General features: G+C 41.6%; 3 protein-coding genes across 6 annotated transcripts; 1 reads left to right on the top strand and 2 right to left on the bottom strand.

The window, feature by feature from the left end:
* Positions 1-181: 181 nt before the first annotated feature.
* Positions 182-9,149, bottom strand: pigf (phosphatidylinositol glycan anchor biosynthesis, class F). Of its 4 annotated transcripts, none has more exons than XM_048267452.1 (6): positions 8,916-9,149; positions 8,127-8,384; positions 7,803-7,894; positions 7,582-7,698; positions 3,197-3,305; positions 182-848 (listed from the first exon to the last, which is right to left on the bottom strand). In XM_048267452.1, exons 2-6 carry the CDS (start codon positions 8,352-8,354, stop codon positions 735-737), a joined length of 660 nt encoding a protein of 219 aa, XP_048123409.1. In that variant the 5' UTR covers positions 8,355-8,384; positions 8,916-9,149; the 3' UTR covers positions 182-734. The 4 variants fall into 4 exon arrangements, with proteins under 4 accessions (XP_048123409.1, XP_048123410.1, XP_048123408.1 ...); XM_048267453.1 differs by having other exon boundaries at positions 8,127-8,373; XM_048267451.1 differs by having other exon boundaries at positions 8,127-8,370.
* Positions 9,150-9,307: 158 nt separating this feature from the next.
* cript (cysteine-rich PDZ-binding protein) lies at positions 9,308-13,260 on the top strand. Its single transcript, XM_048267455.1, has 5 exons — positions 9,308-9,442; positions 9,842-9,907; positions 12,020-12,074; positions 12,171-12,274; positions 12,374-13,260. The coding sequence occupies exons 1-5, from the start codon at positions 9,427-9,429 to the stop codon at positions 12,436-12,438; spliced, it is 306 nt and encodes a 101-aa protein (XP_048123412.1). The 5' UTR covers positions 9,308-9,426; the 3' UTR covers positions 12,439-13,260.
* Positions 13,261-13,324: 64 nt separating this feature from the next.
* Positions 13,325-17,901, bottom strand: gch2 (GTP cyclohydrolase 2). Its single transcript, XM_048267450.1, has 6 exons — positions 17,432-17,901; positions 16,745-16,854; positions 16,442-16,497; positions 14,989-15,020; positions 14,787-14,871; positions 13,325-14,634 (listed from the first exon to the last, which is right to left on the bottom strand). Exons 1-6 carry the CDS (start codon positions 17,736-17,738, stop codon positions 14,505-14,507), a joined length of 720 nt encoding a protein of 239 aa, XP_048123407.1. The 5' UTR covers positions 17,739-17,901; the 3' UTR covers positions 13,325-14,504.
* Between the last annotated feature and the right edge of the window lie 252 nt (positions 17,902-18,153).

Raw genomic sequence — 18,153 nt, 5'->3', positions numbered from 1 at the left:
CAAGCACAGTCCGAGACCAGAGAGGAGAAGAGGACAGCGACAGGCACACAAGTGGAGCGTGGGGGAACGGGAACACGAGGAGAGCAGACGCAACAACACACACAATGCACCCGTCCGTGGCCTCTACAGGGAGACGCAACAACCTCAACAAACAGCAGCACAACCAAACACACGCCAAGCATTTACAGAAGTGATTCTTTATTTGCTACCAGAAAAAAAAAGGAAATAGTGCATCTCTGTTCGCTGGATTGCAAAATTCCCTTGCTATCTTTTTCTCAATCTCTTGCTCTCTATCTCTTTCTCTTTCATCCACCCACTGTATAAAATGTCTCAGTAAAGTCTGTATTACTCAGTACCAAATACCTTATGGGGGGACAAACAGAACACACAAAGAAAAGAATACATACTGCCACCAAAATAGTACAAAAAGAACAAAAGTTTTAAATTAAGACAAGACATTTTTTAAAACATTTCCTGTGTATATGACCTCAGTGAGTACTGGAGGGGAAGGCTGGAGGATCAGAGGACTGAGGGGGGTGTGTCCTTCACATGTCCCCTGGTCCTGACTGACACGTCTCAATATCTGAGGATCACATGCCGCCGCCACCGCCCCGTTTGTCCACATCAGCTTCTTTCTTTTTGTGTGTGTGTGTGTGTGTGTGTGTGTGTGTGTGTGTGTGTGTGTGTGTGTGAGAGAGTGCACACTTATGCACATTTCGTCGTGCCTCCAGACGTTACTTGCTCTTGTAGATGAGCTGCTTGCGGTGGCAGTGGATCCAGACGGGGGCGAGCAGCAGGCCCGTGAGGAAGCCCACCGTGGTGCCCAGTGTGCAGGAGATGGGCCACACCTAGAACAGCACAGCACACAAGGACTCAGCACCAACCCCCATCCCATGCCATCAGGCCCGACCATACAGGAGAATCACTGTGCCCTAGCGGTCTTTTCTACAACAACCAACCATGTTTTTTCATAAGACAGAACAGAATTTATCATGTTATTTCTTGTCATTTTGGATGCCTTGCTATTTCGCTGTATGTGGGCTGAGATGTTTTTGGTTTTTTGTCCAGTTTTGATACTCAGCATGGCTCAGCCTGTCAGGGTCATCGTCATGTCAGATATGAACTGAGCAGGAAGCCTCAGACTCTGGCTTCCTGCTTTTACTGCTTGTTGCACAGTCCATGCAGATGTGTGGTGTGGCTAAAGGTTATCGTAGCAGCACAGTTTTATCGACAAAGGTCAAAGGTTTTTTTGTTTTCAAACCTGTGGTTACTATATATGAGGCAAACAAGTTTCAAAGTGAAACGTTGTTATAATTACTTGTTTTTTGAATGTTCCAGTGTTTGAGTGTTGGAATAAAAAGGCACAACATAAAGGGAAAATCTACGAGCCAAGCTTTATAGCATAAACAGACATAAACAAACAAACAGAGATTGTGTTTGCTGCATTAAAAAGTAAGAATTTCATACAGCCTGTTTTTTGTACTGCTTTTAATCCCCCAAAGGAGACATGTCATACCTTCAGAGCCTTGTATTGCTGCACACTATTTTTTATGTGCATCTAGTTGCCATGACAACTACAGTTTGACATCGGAATATCATGCGCAGTAGGCATGTCGCATAGGTCGCATATCTATGCTACATTTGTCACACAAGTTTCCTGCGGGGCTTTGAGGATTTTCTCACTGCTCCGCAGTCTGCTAAGATAAAAGGCCAGCAACTCCTTGCCCAGCAGTTTCTGTTCTCCGGCTAATGCAGATTTTGCCATGTGCTTCCGAATTAAAAATGTCACAGAGATTGATTCCTCCATCCCCCTAGCTGTCATGGCAATATTGTTACCAGGGCAACGGCAGCTTCTAATTCTGCATGCGCAGGACAGCAGAGCTCCCAAGTCAAACACCATTCTACCCACCAACCCTCTCTCCTCCAGTACTCTAGGGAGGGTGACTTGACTACACCGAATGACGTACTGCTTTCAAAATGCCACTTGTCTTTTCTTTCAATATTATAAGTGGTTGCCTCCTGAATGACCCATCAAATAGAACTGTTACATTAGCCCTTTTCAGAGGTCCCTGAAGCCTGGTTAAGAGTATGTAATCATCAGGTCGTACAAGTCTGGAGTCCCGCAGTGCTGGATTACTCTGGCAGCGTCTTTAGGGGGATTATGATGACTGAGCTTTGAATTGGGTCGTACCGTCCCTGTTTACAGGGATTTTGCTAGAATGATCAACTTTTGGTTAAGTGAAAATGAAGTGAGCAGTCACTGAAGGGACACTGCTAAGCTACTCCCGAGATAAAACGGTGATTTTGGTGATTGGGAAGACACCCAAACACACTCACCACACACATAATCTCTCAAACAGTTTGCATAACAAGATTTCTTCATCCATGGTTGTTCATGTTATGAGGGGTATTCATAAACCTTGAAAAACATTGATAATCATAAACCAGTCAATAATCTGCCGGATTTCGCCATATTCCTTCTTTTATTTAATCTACATAAAATGCATGAATATTTGCCATTATTCTCACCCGTTCTTACATGGCCTGCATGCTCTTTGAAGTGTAAGGATCAACAGCAGTGTACACAAGACCCAGACGCAACCACGCTCTTGCTCCATGCTCTTGCACTGCCCACTGAGGCTACGTTTCTACGGTGACGATGAAAAGAGAAGACGCAGAAGTGGCGTCTCGTCTTCATTTTTTTATTCGCGTTTAGACGAGCATTCTCAGGGGGAAATCTTTGTTTATATGAAGACGCAAGAGTATGTGATATTCGATTGGATATGCATTCCAGACCGCTGGGTGGTGGTGTGATAGAACCCGATGCGTCCGCAGCGCAGACATTCTAATTTGACAGTTTAGCCAGAGAGGTAATCAAGGATCTTTGGTTTAGCCGTTTAGACGGAGACGCAACCCGGGTCGTCTTCAAAACTCTACACTCTGGAAGGAGTCTTCAGATTTTTGCGTCTTCAAGCCCCGATGGCGGGGTCGCCCTGTAAACGAAAGGCACTTATGATAAAATATTTTGTCGTCTTCCTTCGCAATCGTTCTCGTATAAACGGCCCCTAAGTGCAATAATGAAGTGATGTGCTGCAATGTCTCTGTAGGAGAAGCATGCATTTGTTGCCATAATCACCCAGTTGTGAGTGTTGGTGAATTCCCTTAGTCTTAAATGTGTGTGTGTGTGGCCACAAACCTGCCATGGCCGGTCCCAGTCCAGAGGGATGGGGAATGCCCCGAGCCAGGCTCCAAGCACACTGCACCCTGTGGTGATCTGCAGAGACGTGTCCCACACTGACATGGCCCTGAATCACACAAACACACACACACAGTTCACAGTTCACACAAACACACACAGTTCACACACATATATTAATTCTGAGTCTAAAAGTAATTTTGAGGCAGAAGAGCCTTCAACAATGCCTGGGGGAAGAGCAAGAGGGGATCAGGTTATGGCAGTACTGTGGTCAACTGAAGGGAGTGGAACAAAACAGCAGAATGCAGCAGGGTGCCTCACCTAACAGTCCCACAGTACAGTGGCAATTGTAGGTAAAATCAAATATATTGCAATGAATTATAATGAAACAATAAATAAATACATAAAAAATGGTACACAAAGTGCAGTGACACTAAAAAAACTGGAACAAGCCCAAGGCCAACACTCAGAATAGGGCTAGCATGCGCCCTCTTGTGGCTTGCCAATAAACTGCAGATGGACTGTTTGATTTCCATTCGCATCATATAAGGCAGACACATTATTACTATATTATTCATTTTTCACTTAGCATAAAACTGAAAGTGAAACATGTTAAAGACCATGTAGACCAAAATCAAACAGGTGTCAACAGGTGTCATAACCATTCATGAAAATCATCTAAAGAAAATGTGCATCTGCGTGTGTTGTGTTATGTGAACATTCTCTTAATCAAGGGGAAATGAACATTCTCCTAATAAAAGGAATCTGCTCAACTGTGGGATCAAAACATAAGGTTGTCAGGGCAACGTTTATGGAAACATGTATGCCATATAACAAATCTAGACGCACCCAAGCGGCAGCAAATGTAATTTGCAGCCAGGGTAGTCTAGCAACTCTCCGTTGGCTTGCAAGCTGGAAAAATCAAACTTCGATCAAGCCAATCACATCGTGTATAGAGTTGGTGGGCGGGCTTAACATAATGACGACTGACTTGCGACGGTTCCGTGTGAGTTCCCTGCTACTTGAAAACAAAGAAGATGGATGCTGCTGCTGACGAACAGCGTGACTCGAGTTAAGCTTTTTGTAAGTTGGCAAAAGTTTGATCAACTAGCCAACTAGCTCCACTAGTGGGAAAATGCACTCATGAGTTGTAGCGCTATCCTATTGCGTGCAGAGGGAATTTGAAAGACAACCGTTTATCCCGCCCTTCAGATTGAGCACTGCCAATGGTGAGTTCCCAGACCCTACCTTCTACCCATCTTGATGTGGGTCTGGCTCGTAAGGCTAACAAAATACAACAAACTGCATTAACTTAAATTGCATTATACCTTGTGCCATCGTTTCCCAAACATAGGGTCGGGACCCCATGTGGGGTCGCCTTAAATTCAAACGGGGTGAGGTCGGCTGAGATATGGGTATCTTACAATTGAACAGTAAACTACATAAAAATATACATCAATTAAATAAAACATATATGGGGAAAAAAACATGATATCCAAGTTAAGTAAGTACAATCTAGCTACATAAAAATAAACGTAGAGAGCCCGCATGAGATGTTTGCTGGAATAGTGCTTGATCAACGAAAAGCAGCCTGCCCTAACGAATCCATTTTGTATACTCATTAGAAAATTAAATGCGAATTTTAAAAAGAGACCGTGTGGAACGTTTTCAGTTGTTTGATAGCTATATTAACATCCCCCATTCATAAATGTGGCCTCATTCATGTTTAATTTCCACCACCACCAATTCGAAGCATACTTATGGGCTTAGAAATCGGCATTTACATATACATAGCATTTATAAACACTCCATCTATGCGCGCTATTTTAAAATAACGGTGGCTGGCTAGGGACATTTGTGAAATACAGCCCCATCTTTGGCATGCAAAGAAAAACTTTCTTGGATTTATCTACTGAATTTCCCTACATTTAGCCATGTAAGTTATGAACCCATTTTCTGGCATTGGATTTTACAACAAAACAAATAAAGAGAAAAAATAACTTTGTTTGTGATCTGTCACTGTCTCAGCAAAGCTCTTGTGCACAGCCAGGTCTGTTCAAAGGCTCTAGACCCAGAGACAGTTGATAAACTAACCTACCATAGTTTTGCTAGACCTAGCAGACTACCACAAAGTTGCTAAATGTATGTTATTATGACTGCCGCGCAGCGAAGCGGCGGTCATATAGGTTTAGTCAGGTTTTTTCTTTTTCGCATGTCCAAATTTCCGTCAAGGATTCCCGGGACACTGAAAGACCGGGGTAGACGAAACTTGGTGGGCATGCAACCCCATATGGATAGCATGGAACCATCGTTTTTCGTTTTGATCTGTAGCCCCCCCGCTGGACTGCACCCCCCGAAAGGAGGGTAGGGCAGACACAGTTTTCTGTGAATATCTCGAGAAGGTTTAGGAGGACCATTTTTTTTTGTATGTTGATCTCAAGGGGCCATGTCAACCCATTCCATAACCACTCATTTCATGTATAGTACCTAGTTAAACACAAAAAAGTAAAAATGAGGTGTTGTAATCGCAGGTATCTGTGACCGAACATAGTCAAAACTGCACGAAATTGGAAGTGTAGGATCATTATGACACCCTCTGAATGCACGCCAAGTTTAGGTGGAATTCCATTCATGGGGGGCCACACAATAAATTAATTTATGTTACTTTACACCAACTGGCCTGTAGGTGGCGGAGACAGTTTTCTGTGAATATCTCGAGAACCGTGAGGGCCTAGGAGGTCCACCTTTTTTTTGTATGTTGGTCTTAAGGGGCATGTCAACCCATCCCATTACCACTTATTTCATGTATAAGCCTCCCTAGTTAAAAAATTAAAAAGCAAAACATTTGATGTTTTCATCACAATATCTCTGGCTGACATGGTCAAAACTACGAAATTGAAAGTGTAGGATCATTATGACACCCTCCGAATGCATGCCAAGTTTTGTGAACTTTTCGTTCATGGGGGCCTTACAATAAAAAATAATTTATGTGTACATTTAGTGACCGTACACCAACAAGGATTCCGGGACACTGAAAGACCGGGTACCACGAAACTTGGTGGGCATGTAACCCCACATGGATAGCATGGAACCATCGTTTTTCGTTTTTGATCTGTAGCCCCCGCTGGACTGGACCCCCCCGAAAGGAGGGTAGGGCAGACACAGTTTTCTGTGAATATCTTGAGAACTGTAGGGCCTAGGATGACCTATTTTTTTTCCGTATGTTTGCCTCAGGGGTCATGTTAACCCATTCCATGTGCACACATGTGCATAAACAGATACACACGCACACACATACATTCACAGTAATCATACGTATGACACACTCACACAGTAGACATATGCACGCATGCATGCACATGCACAAACACATATACGCAGGCAAACACACAAGCACACACACACACACATAAACATAAACGTGTACACGCACACATGCACACAATTCAAGAATTTCTCAGAATTATGAACAGGCAAGATGGGGGGTGGGGTTGTATAAAATGAATTTTACATGTGAAATCTATGAACTAATCATGTTTTGGTACTTGTTGTCTAGCAGATACCAGTGAGAATTTGAGTGTGGATAATGCAATTTAGTGAGACAGTTAGAATCATATAGGCCTTTCAGCGTGATTTATTTTTGTGGAAAAAAATGTGCTGGACTGGAATGGTCATATTTTTTTTTACCGCTCTGCGGTACATCTAGTTTCAGGTTAGTTTGCAACAATATACAAGTTTAACCAAAGTCCTTAGCTGCTACCTAGCTAGCGAACATCACTTACCATTCCCATTCACTTTCAGTTTACTGTGCTAACGTTAGCTAACTAGCTCGGTTAACAGGCAAAATTGAATGATTTATTCCATGATCGAAAGTGTGTTTCATTGGCATCACACACAAGCAATGACAAAAGAGAAACATTTATGTTTTGACACACCTATTAAGGAGTCCGGAACTAGGGCCATCATCTAGGTAGATTCGCAACGAGATGAGCTGCAACTAGATATGGTAACATGAAATGCTTTGCAATGGCTTGCAGCAGCTGGCAACGACGTGCACCATTTAATTCACACCGCTGCAACTCCTTCGTCTCGACGCGGATCTTTGGTGTGAATTGGGTGTTACTGTATTTGAATTGTATTTGAATTGGGTGTACTGTTTTTGATGTGCGACGGCTACCGTAGTTCTATTAGGTTGCAATATAATCCCTAAACACTAGATGGGAGAAGTTCTTACACATGGGACCTTTAAGCGTTTCCAGTCATGATATCTTATTCAAATGGTCAAAATGCACATTAAACAGTTGGATGGAAACCCAGTTAATGACTTCTGCATTTTATACATAATGATGAAATTATCTATGAGTGAATCAAAAGGTGATACCCACCCATCCCTGCTAAACACACGGATCCAAGCCTGGACATTGGGCCCCAACATACAGAGACACCGAAGCGTGGTCATACTTGACAATAGGACAGCCAGAGAGAACGTTTCCAGAGCACTTCTGTGAAGATACACCCAGACATATATTCATGCAAATAAAAACACATTATTAAAATATAAAGCTGTGTATATAAAGCGGTGTTCCTTTCTCATTAAGTAACTTACTCCAAGAGAGGGGCTCCATAGAGGACAACCACCGTGTGAAAGAACAAGCAGGACAGCAGGAAGTAGAGGCAGGAGCGCACAAGTCTGGATATCTACAGAGAACAGACAGTACAGCCACACCGAGCACAGTCATCATCTAAACACAATGCTCACTCAGCAGCAGCAGAACAACCCAGAGAAGCAGCATTTGTCCTGATGTTTCTAATGTCTTTGTTTAAATTATCTTGATGGCTACATCAGTAAAAGAAGCATATCTATCTGATCATCTTAGATACCTTAACACGTATTTGAGATTCCTTCCAAAAATTAAGCTCTGTGCTTTACCTTGTAACTTAATGTGTGTCTTTTTGTTGGTGGACTGATGCCAAGGAGCCAGAAGACAGCGATGTTGACAACAGCAACAGATCCAGCAACAGAGTAGAGCCAGACCAAATGCATGCCGTACACAGAGAACTTCTCCAGAAGGATGGCTGGCAAAATGGTGGCCATGAAGACGGAGGAGGCAATAATGGCATGAGCCGAGGCCATGCCCCGGATCTCTGTGTCCCACATGCTGAGGCTGCCTTTTCTGCTGAAACAGAACTAAAGTTTGTGATCCATAGATTAAGTTGGTAGCTAATTAACAAGGGCACATATTCTATATAATTGTACAGGAGACAACACTGAAACTGCACAGCACTTAGAATTTAGGCCTATCATCACACTTTCTCACTGTGATACTGATACACGTGGCTTTCCTCATCAAACGTGTAAAAAAAAAAATCTTATTGATCTTTAGTGACATATATACACGAAATCGTTATTTCTCAGTGTAGATGTACACTTTGTTTGTGTAAATCACACACAAAACAAAATTCACAAAAATATTGGGCACAATCTTTTCATTAATTCTTTGTATTTATTTCATTAATTCGTTGGCCACACTGAACTCCACAAAACTGAAGATCCTAATTGTCAAAAAGAAATGTTAGCTACTTGGCTAGCTTGCTCATTGGCTGAATATCCATGATGGTAATCACGAGAAGCTTTGCGCCTTATCATGCAACACTACACAGGACCACATAATATGCATTTTATAAATCACCTTATTTCAATACACAAAATTCAACTCACCACTTTCAAATCCAGTCGTTATATGGTTTGCATAAAGCTAGATAGGTAGCCAGCTAGCGAGCTAACTTAATTCCGAAAAGTTCACGGTAAATGTTTGCACGCGTAACCCTGTGAAAGGAATGTCGTGGCTGCTTTTCGTGAAATAAATATGTAACTTAGCCAAATTCATTCATTATCAGTCATAAATTAGGCAGTAAAGATAACGTTAGACATTTAAAAAAGACTGCAAGTTGTCTTCATTAGATCCCTCTGACGGACAGATGTTTGCGCAAGGTCAGTTTGGCGTCCGAAACCGGTGTGGGTGGCACCATGGACAGACTGAAATCCATATGAACCAACGAGAAGCTTTCTCTCAAAAGTCAAACCAATGACAAATAAGGAACAATGTACATTATAAACATCCGGCCTTCAAGCCAGGAAGTGAACGTCAATCGATTGGTTTTGTCTTCAGTTAAATCCTCTGCCAGTGTTTTCTCCCTGTTTGGTTTCAGAAAAGGAATAAACTAACGTTATGGTTTGCGAAAAGTGTAAGTATTGAAAATTTTTTCCACATAAACATAATCGTTTGATATAAAATGAGAATCTTTGGTGGACTATGTGCTGTAAATAAGTATTTTGAGACTAAGACAACAAACGAAGTTAGCATGCAAGCTAGCTAATATGATGTGTTTATCATTTGACTATCGTTATCTAGCTGCTACGTGTTGGCAACATGATTCAGCCTACGTACCTTTATGTAAATGGATCAGATGACACTGACTAGTGCACACGCATTTAGGTCTATTATTTGATATTTATCTATGATACGTGTTTTTCTCGTAATTGTCAGTGTCCCGTGGATTATGTTCCAAATTAGCTTGCAAATAATTCATGTCAGTACTTGTTGCAATAGCTTCCTGATAACCATGTTGCCATTGTTGCCATAGGTGAAAAGAAACTTGGACGGGTCATCACGCCAGATACATGGAAGGATGGTGCCAGAAACACAACAGGTGAGTATTTATGTTTTCCGGTGAAGCACCCGATTTGGTTCCCCCGGAATTCCTGTTTCCTTTACGCCACTGTTTTGAAGTGCTTGCGTTGTTGCTAGGTTACCGTGCGTATTCACAGTTCTGTATTGCGTTTTCCGTGTTTTCAGCTATGGTAACCGACTAGAGCTTCCGTGTAAAGACCTAGAGGGGAAACATGAATTGCATGGGGAACCAAATCGGGTGCTTCACCGGCGTTATCTGAATATACTGTGCTGGAACATCAGAAGCTAAAACGACTTATTCTTTCGCGGGAATATTAACATTGAACTTACATGAAATGTAATCAGATTTGCATTCTGCACACATTTCTGCACAATATTACTCTCGGTGAAATATCTTCATTTAACGCATGGCAAACCTTACCAAATACGAGGATATTAACCCCTTACAACAATCCGGTTTTGAAATTGCCACAAATTTCTACATGGTCTCCAACCAATGGGCCAAAATTCTAATGTATTCTCATCTAAACTATTTATGTCAGTACAAACATTTTTATAAATTGCTTAGCCAGAGTATCCCTGGTTCTTATATTGCCAGATTCCAGACAATCCCATTTACACATACACTGTATTGCCAAAAGTATTGGGTCACCTGCCTTGACTCGCATATGAACTTAAAGCAACACCAAAGAACTTTCCCTCTGTCGCACGCACACTATTTGTTTATCCAGCACCGGCTTTACAAATAACAATGTCCACAGACAAGGTAGAATATGTTGCATGATTTATGAAAGTCACGATGTATTGCGACATCAAGCGCCAAGTCAAATTTGTAGTTTCTTATGTCTCATTCCATCGAACTACAGATCCGCTACCCGATCTGGCAAACTTACATAATGCGGTTATAGCCGATAGAGGGCTCTTGGTTTAATGCAGAAGTGCCGTTCACCCTGTTACAAGTTGATGAACCACTGAAACGATTTTGGAAACATTATTTTAAGGTACAAAAAAACTCTTTTGTGTTGCTTTAAGTGACATCCCATTCTTAATCCATAGGGTTTAATATGACGTCGGTCCACCCTTTGCAGCTATAGCAGCTTCAACTCCTCTGGGAGGGTTTTCCACAAGGTTTAGGAGTGTGTTTAAGGGTATTTTTGACCATTCTTCCAGAAGTGCATTTGTGAGGTCACACGTTAGCTGAGAAGGCCTGGCTCTCAGTCTCCGCTCTGATTCATCCCAAAGGTGTTGGGGATGGCCCCTCTCTGTTCCAACATGACAAAGCAAGCTCCATAAAGACATGGAAAGCCTTCCCAGAATACTTGAAGCTGCTATAGCTGCTATATACTGCCATTTGGGGAAATACACTCATTTTCCACCTCTCCTTGAGTTAAGCAATTGAGTTTTACCTTTCCCCAGTTCATCCAGCCGTTCTCTGAGTCTGACAGTAACACTTTTAGCTCCAGCTCATGGAATCAGATTAGACCGTTAGCATCTCTGCTATAAGCTAACGGTCTAATCTGATTCCATGAGCTGGAGCTAAAAGTGTTACTGTCAGACTCAGAGAACGGCTGGATGAACTGGGGAAAGGTAAAACTCAATTGTTTAACTCAAGGGGAGGTGGAAAATGAGTGTATTTCCCCAAATGGTGGAATATCCCTTTAAGTTCATACGCGAGTCAAGGCAGGTGACCGAATACTTTTGGCAATATAGTGTATGTGACGCAGGCTTGTGTGAAAGAATGGGTTTGTTGGATGCCCTCTCAGTTGTAAACAAAACAAAACACTGTTAAATCACCAGAACTTGTCTAGAGCACAAGCGAATCTACCAGGTCTATTATTTGCTACCTTTGCCAATGTTCATTGAAGTTAGCATGTTTGTGTTGGGAAGAAGTGAATGAGAACAGTGCCCTTTTTTCAATTGTCAATTATTTTTGCAATACTATACATTTTTGCAGATCCCATGTTCTCAGGATCAGGTTAACTTTGATTGTTAAATCTAATAGGGTGGGTGAAGGGGTATATTTATGGGTAATGTAGCTTTAAATGGTTAGGAAAATGTCGTAGACATATAGTTACTAGGTCTAGTCATATTGAGAACAGAACAATGTATTATTCACTGTGACTTCTTGCAGAGAGTGGTGGAAGAAGGCTGAATGAGAACAAAGCCCTGACTTCCAAAAAGGCCAGGTATGACGTCTCATAATCGAACATCCAGGTCATTCCTAGTTTTGTTAGCACACACCACATCGCAAATGTGCTCAACTTGCCCTTTTGTCTTTATAGGTTTGATCCCTACGGAAAGACCGGATTTGCTACTTGTAGAATATGCAAGAGTTCTGTCCACCAGTCAGGTTCTCACTACTGCCAGGGTTGTGCCTACAAGAAAGGTCAGTACTCCATGCTACTGATAATACATTCATGTTGGAGGTAATTGGAGAGTACCTGTGGTGGAAACTGACTTTTTGTTTGTTTGTTAATTTAAATAGGAATATGTGCCATGTGCGGGAAGAAGGTGCTTGACACCAAAAACTACAAGCAGACCTCTGTCTGATCAGACCTGCCTGGCTGGAGGATCTCTCAGGATAGAGGGGAGGCAGCATTGGTGGTGATGTCAATTATAAAATCAAACTCCCCAGACACATACTTAGAATGGGAGTTCTTGAACTCACCAGCATGTGCCCCTGTGTCAACTGTGTGCATTACTCCCTGGACCTATACTGGCGACAAAAATATCAGTGTCTGAATGTTTTGATGATGTTCCCTCACTAGATGAAGCAATACTTAGGCTTACACTGTTTTGACAGATGTCTCCTGTAAAAACCATCAGAAGTGCTTTGTAAATATCTAAGTAGCTCGATCACTTCTTTTCATGTTGACACGATAATTTAAAAAAACTTTTTTTTTTTATTTCTTTTAAACTAAATATTTCCATTCAGTTGACAGTTTACCATTCTGTTGTGTTGTAAAAGCACACATAACATCTGTCTGTCTTACACAGAAATAGACCTTGGTAGCACTCCCATCTTACCTCCCCATTGCAGTATCATTGTTATCATCTAAGACCATTACAGAGGCTTGGTTCTGATTCCAAGCAAAGGTCAAGGTGTTGACATTTAAATGTCAGCAACAGCCAAAGGCAAAGTTCCCTTTCCTATAGTCATACCAACCTGCATTTGTGTCATGAAGTCTCGTAGCATGAACTTCTGTGTGGTGTCACTTATGGCTGTGCTGTTGTCTGTCACAGGCTGTTAATTTTAATACTTCTCTTTGGAGAGTTAGAGTAAAGGCTTATTTTTGCTTTGGTATGATATCAGTTTGTTGTCATTTTTAAAACTTCACAGTGGTATAATCAAAATAAACCTGGATAAAGTCATCTTTTTTTACACACAATACATGGACACAATACATTGCATTTACTTATTTATTGACATGTTTCAATACAAAGCACAAAACTGTAAATTACAGAAAATTACAGTCAGATAATACACATAATGGCTTATTGAGTATAACAAATCTAACTTTAAGGCAGGGCATACATATCCTTTCATCAGAAGATTAAACATGCGTAAGCTATGAGTGTTGGTGAAGTATGGTTGAAGTCAGTTAAATCCTGCCTTGCGGCTGAATCCAGCTGATTCACAGTGTTGGAACTAGTTGCAGAGGTAGGAAATTAATACATCAAATATAAATATTAAAAAGATACAAAACACACTAAGATGCCTTAAGACATAACACCAGTTTCTGTATTACGGAATTTTCACACAGTTCAGAAGGACACATTTTGCTCCAAAATAAAAATGTTTGTGTTGTGATGCAAACGTACAAATATACATTGTGCATATTGTACATTGTAAAATGTAGGTAGGTTATACAAGTGTGCAATTAATCAGAAGGCACTGTTTATGTGGCTTGCACCCACATGAACTGATAGAATAATGATTAATAACATTTTCTGCAAGTTCACACACACTACCATGTATTAGCGTGCTTTACATGTTTCACAAAATAGAGTACCAGCAATAAAAAAAATGAACCCTTCAGATGTCTACATACACTTGAAAAGACTACACATCTAAATGACTAATTTTAATTGACTGAAGGAAACTGCAAAGTAGGCTACTAATTAAACCCAAGTATTGTAAACAAACAACAATATTACAGAGCAAAATGGCTGAAGGGCTTTTAGGCTTTGTATGTGCGAAATCCTGCTGGTATGTACACATTTGGCTTGGCTTGATCTCTTTACACCTATGAATACTACAGGTTTTAAATATGTGCATTGTTAATGTTACTGAGAAACCCTGAGTTCTCAGGAAGACTCTTAGCACCAGGATAGAGGAAAGAATGGGGAGGGGGTTTGATAACGGACTTAAGACCACTGTCAAAAAGCGCTTTACATATTTAATCAAATTAAAAGTATAGAGGGAATTTCACATTTCTCCAAATGTTTTGTTAGAAAAGAAAATGCCTGGATTTGAAGAACTATCGGAAATCCTGACTATTATGGTCCACCTAGTTTTCAATCTTTCATTTTATTAGAAATTGACCTTTAAAGTGTCAATGTGTGCATGTGTGAGTGAGTGTGTGTGTTTGTTTGTCATATTTATGTCATCAGATTTAGGCACTCTTTGTTAAGGCCAAGAACTCCTCACGTGTCTTGGGGTCTTCTCGGAACGACCCCAGCATGGCACTGGTCACTGTGCGGCTGTTCATCTTCTGCACACCCCTCATCACCATGCACATGTGCCTGCAACAGAAGGTCAATACACACTCAAACCCCACGCTTATGCACTGAAGCAACAGAAGTATCCACGGGTAGAAGTGCACACATACAGTGCAGCCAACAGTCATGTCTACTTGCAACAACAATCAGGTCTAAATGTCTGGACCAACACTCACGCGGCCTCGATGACCACCGCCACACCGGCTGGCTGTAGGGCCTCAGAGATTGCCGTGGCGATCTGTTTGGTCAGGCGCTCCTGAACTGTGGAGGAGAGATCACATTATCATCCAATGACCATGACCATACAAAAGAGAGTATGGACACTCAGAAAGAATACTTTCAGCCTTTCGAAGTCAGCGATATTAGTACTTGACTTACCTTGAAGTCTTCGGCTGTAGATCTCAACAATCCTGTACAGATAAGGTTACAGAATTAAAAACGGGAACCAAATATATTCTGCAACCTCCATTATAGCTGTCTATAAATCAAGAATGACTGCAATGCATAAATAATATGTAACACCCTTGAGGAGGCTCTATGGAACTGCACAGTAGCAAGCCCAATCATTAATCCCTCAATCAATAGACTACCTGGATATGGATTACCCTCTATGCCACATTTGTCTTGTGACACTATTAACATAGATCCGATCAATCAATGATTCACAAAATAATTTTTCACTGGCTTGTTGAGCAAGAATCCTGCCCTTTGCTGCCCTTTCCCTGTAAACCCCAAAAGTTCACTTTACTGCATGTCATTTAGGGAGACTACATAATGACAAATTAATCATTTGCTTGTTTAGTTGGACAAAGGTAATCGAAGCTCTTGTGTACTCATTCACAGCGTCACTTTAAAATGATGCTACAATTTCTGCGGAGCAATGTTGAGTCGAACGTAGCAAACAAAGGTGGAGTGTGGCGTATATTTAGTCTGGCTATTACCAGACCGAGCTGCAGGGTGAAAAAGAAATCACCGGCAGATCAGGCTGGGTTTACCCAGTCTAGCGTATATTATACTGCATGTTGACAAGTAATTGTTTAAATGGCAAATCTTTAAAAAGTAGTTTTAAAGCTGAGGCCAACGTGAGACTGAACTTTAATGGGAGATGAACTGATGAGACGGAGACAGTCACACCTGACCTTTGACCCAATCGAACAGACAAAAGGAGGTTGTTTCCTTTTTTTAATCTGAATATGCTGGAGGCTGATCTGAAGCAGAGTCAGTCATATAGGAACAGAACTACCCATTTTTAAAAAGACCTTGGATCCTAAACTGCATTGAAGAATAAGTGAAAAAATAATCTCGATGGTTAGATAATAATATAGCACGGAGTGGTACAGGTAAAATTGTGTCATGTAAAACTAGAAGAGAGTCAGAGAGACACCATGCCAAAAATGCATGCATCTCAGATTTGTTACACATCCGCACTGATCACCCTCTTATGTGCCACTGATAATGCCAGCAGGCCACTTGGGTGTGCGGAGGTCACTGGACTGTAAGCTGAGTCTTGAGCTCACACTGAGTCAGCAACACAGAGCATCTTCACTCAATGGGCCTCACCGTCAGCACACATAGCACGGTCAGCACTGTTGGCTAGACTGGAGCTCGGCACCAGGGGACAGGACACTGGGCCAGGCTTTGGACTCTAAGCCTCAAGTCAAAGGACTGTGACAACAGAAGAACGCAGTGGCTTGGAAATAACACGCTGTCTCATTGCCCCCCCGAGTGAGAGCAATGATATGCCAGTGGCAGCAGCAAAAAGGGAAATGAGAAAGAGTAATCACACATACACACACACACACACACAGAGACTATATATATGCCAATTCACCTTGCAAGCTTGCTCAGGCCGACCACCTTCTTATTCGGCAGATATCCAATGTGTACCTGGAAGTCAGAGAGGTGTTCAATGTTCAGAGTCAGTGACTTTGATTGGCCACTGTAACCGACAGAGAGAACCCATTTACCCTGTCTACCCTTTCTCCCGTTCACTGCAAAGTCTTTATACATGCCATAGCTTGTGCACTTGTCCTAAAGTGTTTTCAAAAATAAAGTAACTGACTTTCATAGAGCTTGTGAGCTTCCATTAAGAGTATAAAAAATATATGCCAAATGCATCATCAGCCCAGCTCACCTTTCCAAAGAAGGGCACCAAGTGATGCTCACAAAGCGAAAACATGTCAATGTCTTTCACAATCACCAGCTCTTCATGGTCCTCATCGAAGATGGCATCATTCAGAACATCTGTGTAAATATAAGAGTAGTGTCATTTAAAAACAATAGTATAATAAAGCCAAAATAATGCACAATTGCACTGTGCTGCATCTGGATGCTGTTCTTTCGAAGTTTATAAGGGGATAACATGTAATACTGACAATGATTTTGTGTGCCATTTCAGTCCCTTTTCATGGACACCAAAGATCCAAAGATAACCAAGGACAGCTACCCTATACTCAAGGTAAGGAGGGAGACAGAGTTGAGGCATCTGGACATAATGTAAAGGGGCAAGAATGATGTAGAAAGCACCAAACAAAGAACACAATTACATAGTTCCCATTAATAGCCCTTACATAAATGAGCTGACTTAAGCTGGAGAACAAAGCCGTCATTTCTGAGCTGTTGCACACACTTTGGAAAGAGATAATTACAACATACTTGAAGCTGCTATGATAAACATATAATATGAAACCCTTTGCGCGCATAGTTTTAAAAGCAAGAGACAGTTGACGCCAGGTAATATAATATAGCTACACATATGCTTGTCGAAAGTATTGTAATGAAACACCTTTTAGTTAACAATTCAATGTCTCACTGATCTTACCATAGATGGTTTCGTGGTATCCCTTGGTTAAGAACTGCATGGCTTTGGCGGCACGCAGTGGAGTGCGTAAAAGACCCTGACGGTCGGTATTCTCCCCTAGACCCTTGAGGATAGTGGTGTAAGCTGCTTCTAAAATGGGCAATCTAGACTCATCTTCCGCCTCTTTTCGAGAGGTCTCGTTGATGCGCTGGACAGCCGCTTTCTTGGTCTCAATGGACAACTCTACGAAACCATTCCTGCAGTTTAACTCCGACACTATGTTGCCGTTGCACATGGCACTCACGTCCGTAACTTTCTGGTATTCCATTTCTGTCAAGAACAGCTAAAATATGTTTTGGATAAAAAAAATATAATGCTCACAGCAACCCTTCTTCAACAAAGAGTAAAATATAGTCTAAATATACAGGTTTTGTTTTAAATGTGATGCTTCCCCGTCAAAGCACTGTCTAGCTGTCCAGCAAGCTATTCGTTCGCGGCGAGCGGCAGACTTACTTCAGTGGTCACCTCGGGGGCTGTATTTAAAGGGGTTGGTTTGCATACTGTAGCGAAACGTGTCACGGTACCCACGTCAAATCCTCGCTTGAGGTATGACTACGCAATCAGATAAAGGTCCCATCACATGGAACTGCCTAGTTCGATGGAGAATGCGATGCTAATTCAGGTGTTAAACAGATTCCTCACAGGTCCAAGCTTTTTAAATACTCAGAAAACGTCTTATCCTC

Source organism: Alosa alosa, chromosome 17, assembly GCF_017589495.1.
Source record: "Alosa alosa isolate M-15738 ecotype Scorff River chromosome 17, AALO_Geno_1.1, whole genome shotgun sequence".
In the NCBI taxonomy this organism is placed as follows: domain Eukaryota; kingdom Metazoa; phylum Chordata; class Actinopteri; order Clupeiformes; family Clupeidae; genus Alosa; species Alosa alosa.
The sequence above is the reverse complement of the archived record's forward strand: the minus strand, read 5'-3'. Positions and strand labels throughout refer to the sequence as shown.

What these genes read in the sequence shown, in the direction of transcription:
- pigf (XM_048267452.1), bottom strand. Translation starts at nt 8,354, where the DNA reads ATGTGGGACACAGAGATCCGGGGCATGGCCTCGGCTCATGCCATTATT. An exon ending in TATGGAGCCCCTCTCTTGGA is followed by an intron (nt 7,699 to 7,802) that starts GTAAGTTACTTA and finishes GTATCTTCACAG; the next exon opens with AAGTGCTCTGGAAACGTTCT. An exon ending in ACTGGGACCGGCCATGGCAG is followed by an intron (nt 849 to 3,196) that starts GTTTGTGGCCAC and finishes GTGCTGTTCTAG; the next exon opens with GTGTGGCCCATCTCCTGCAC.
- cript (XM_048267455.1), top strand. An exon ending in CTGACTTCCAAAAAGGCCAG is followed by an intron (nt 12,075 to 12,170) that starts GTATGACGTCTC and finishes TTGTCTTTATAG; the next exon opens with GTTTGATCCCTACGGAAAGA. An exon ending in GGGTTGTGCCTACAAGAAAG is followed by an intron (nt 12,275 to 12,373) that starts GTCAGTACTCCA and finishes TAATTTAAATAG; the next exon opens with GAATATGTGCCATGTGCGGG.
- gch2 (XM_048267450.1), bottom strand. Translation starts at nt 17,738, where the DNA reads ATGGAATACCAGAAAGTTACGGACGTGAGTGCCATGTGCAACGGCAAC. An exon ending in ATACCACGAAACCATCTATG is followed by an intron (nt 16,855 to 17,431) that starts GTAAGATCAGTG and finishes ATATTTACACAG; the next exon opens with ATGTTCTGAATGATGCCATC. An exon ending in TGGTGCCCTTCTTTGGAAAG is followed by an intron (nt 16,498 to 16,744) that starts GTGAGCTGGGCT and finishes TCTGACTTCCAG; the next exon opens with GTACACATTGGATATCTGCC.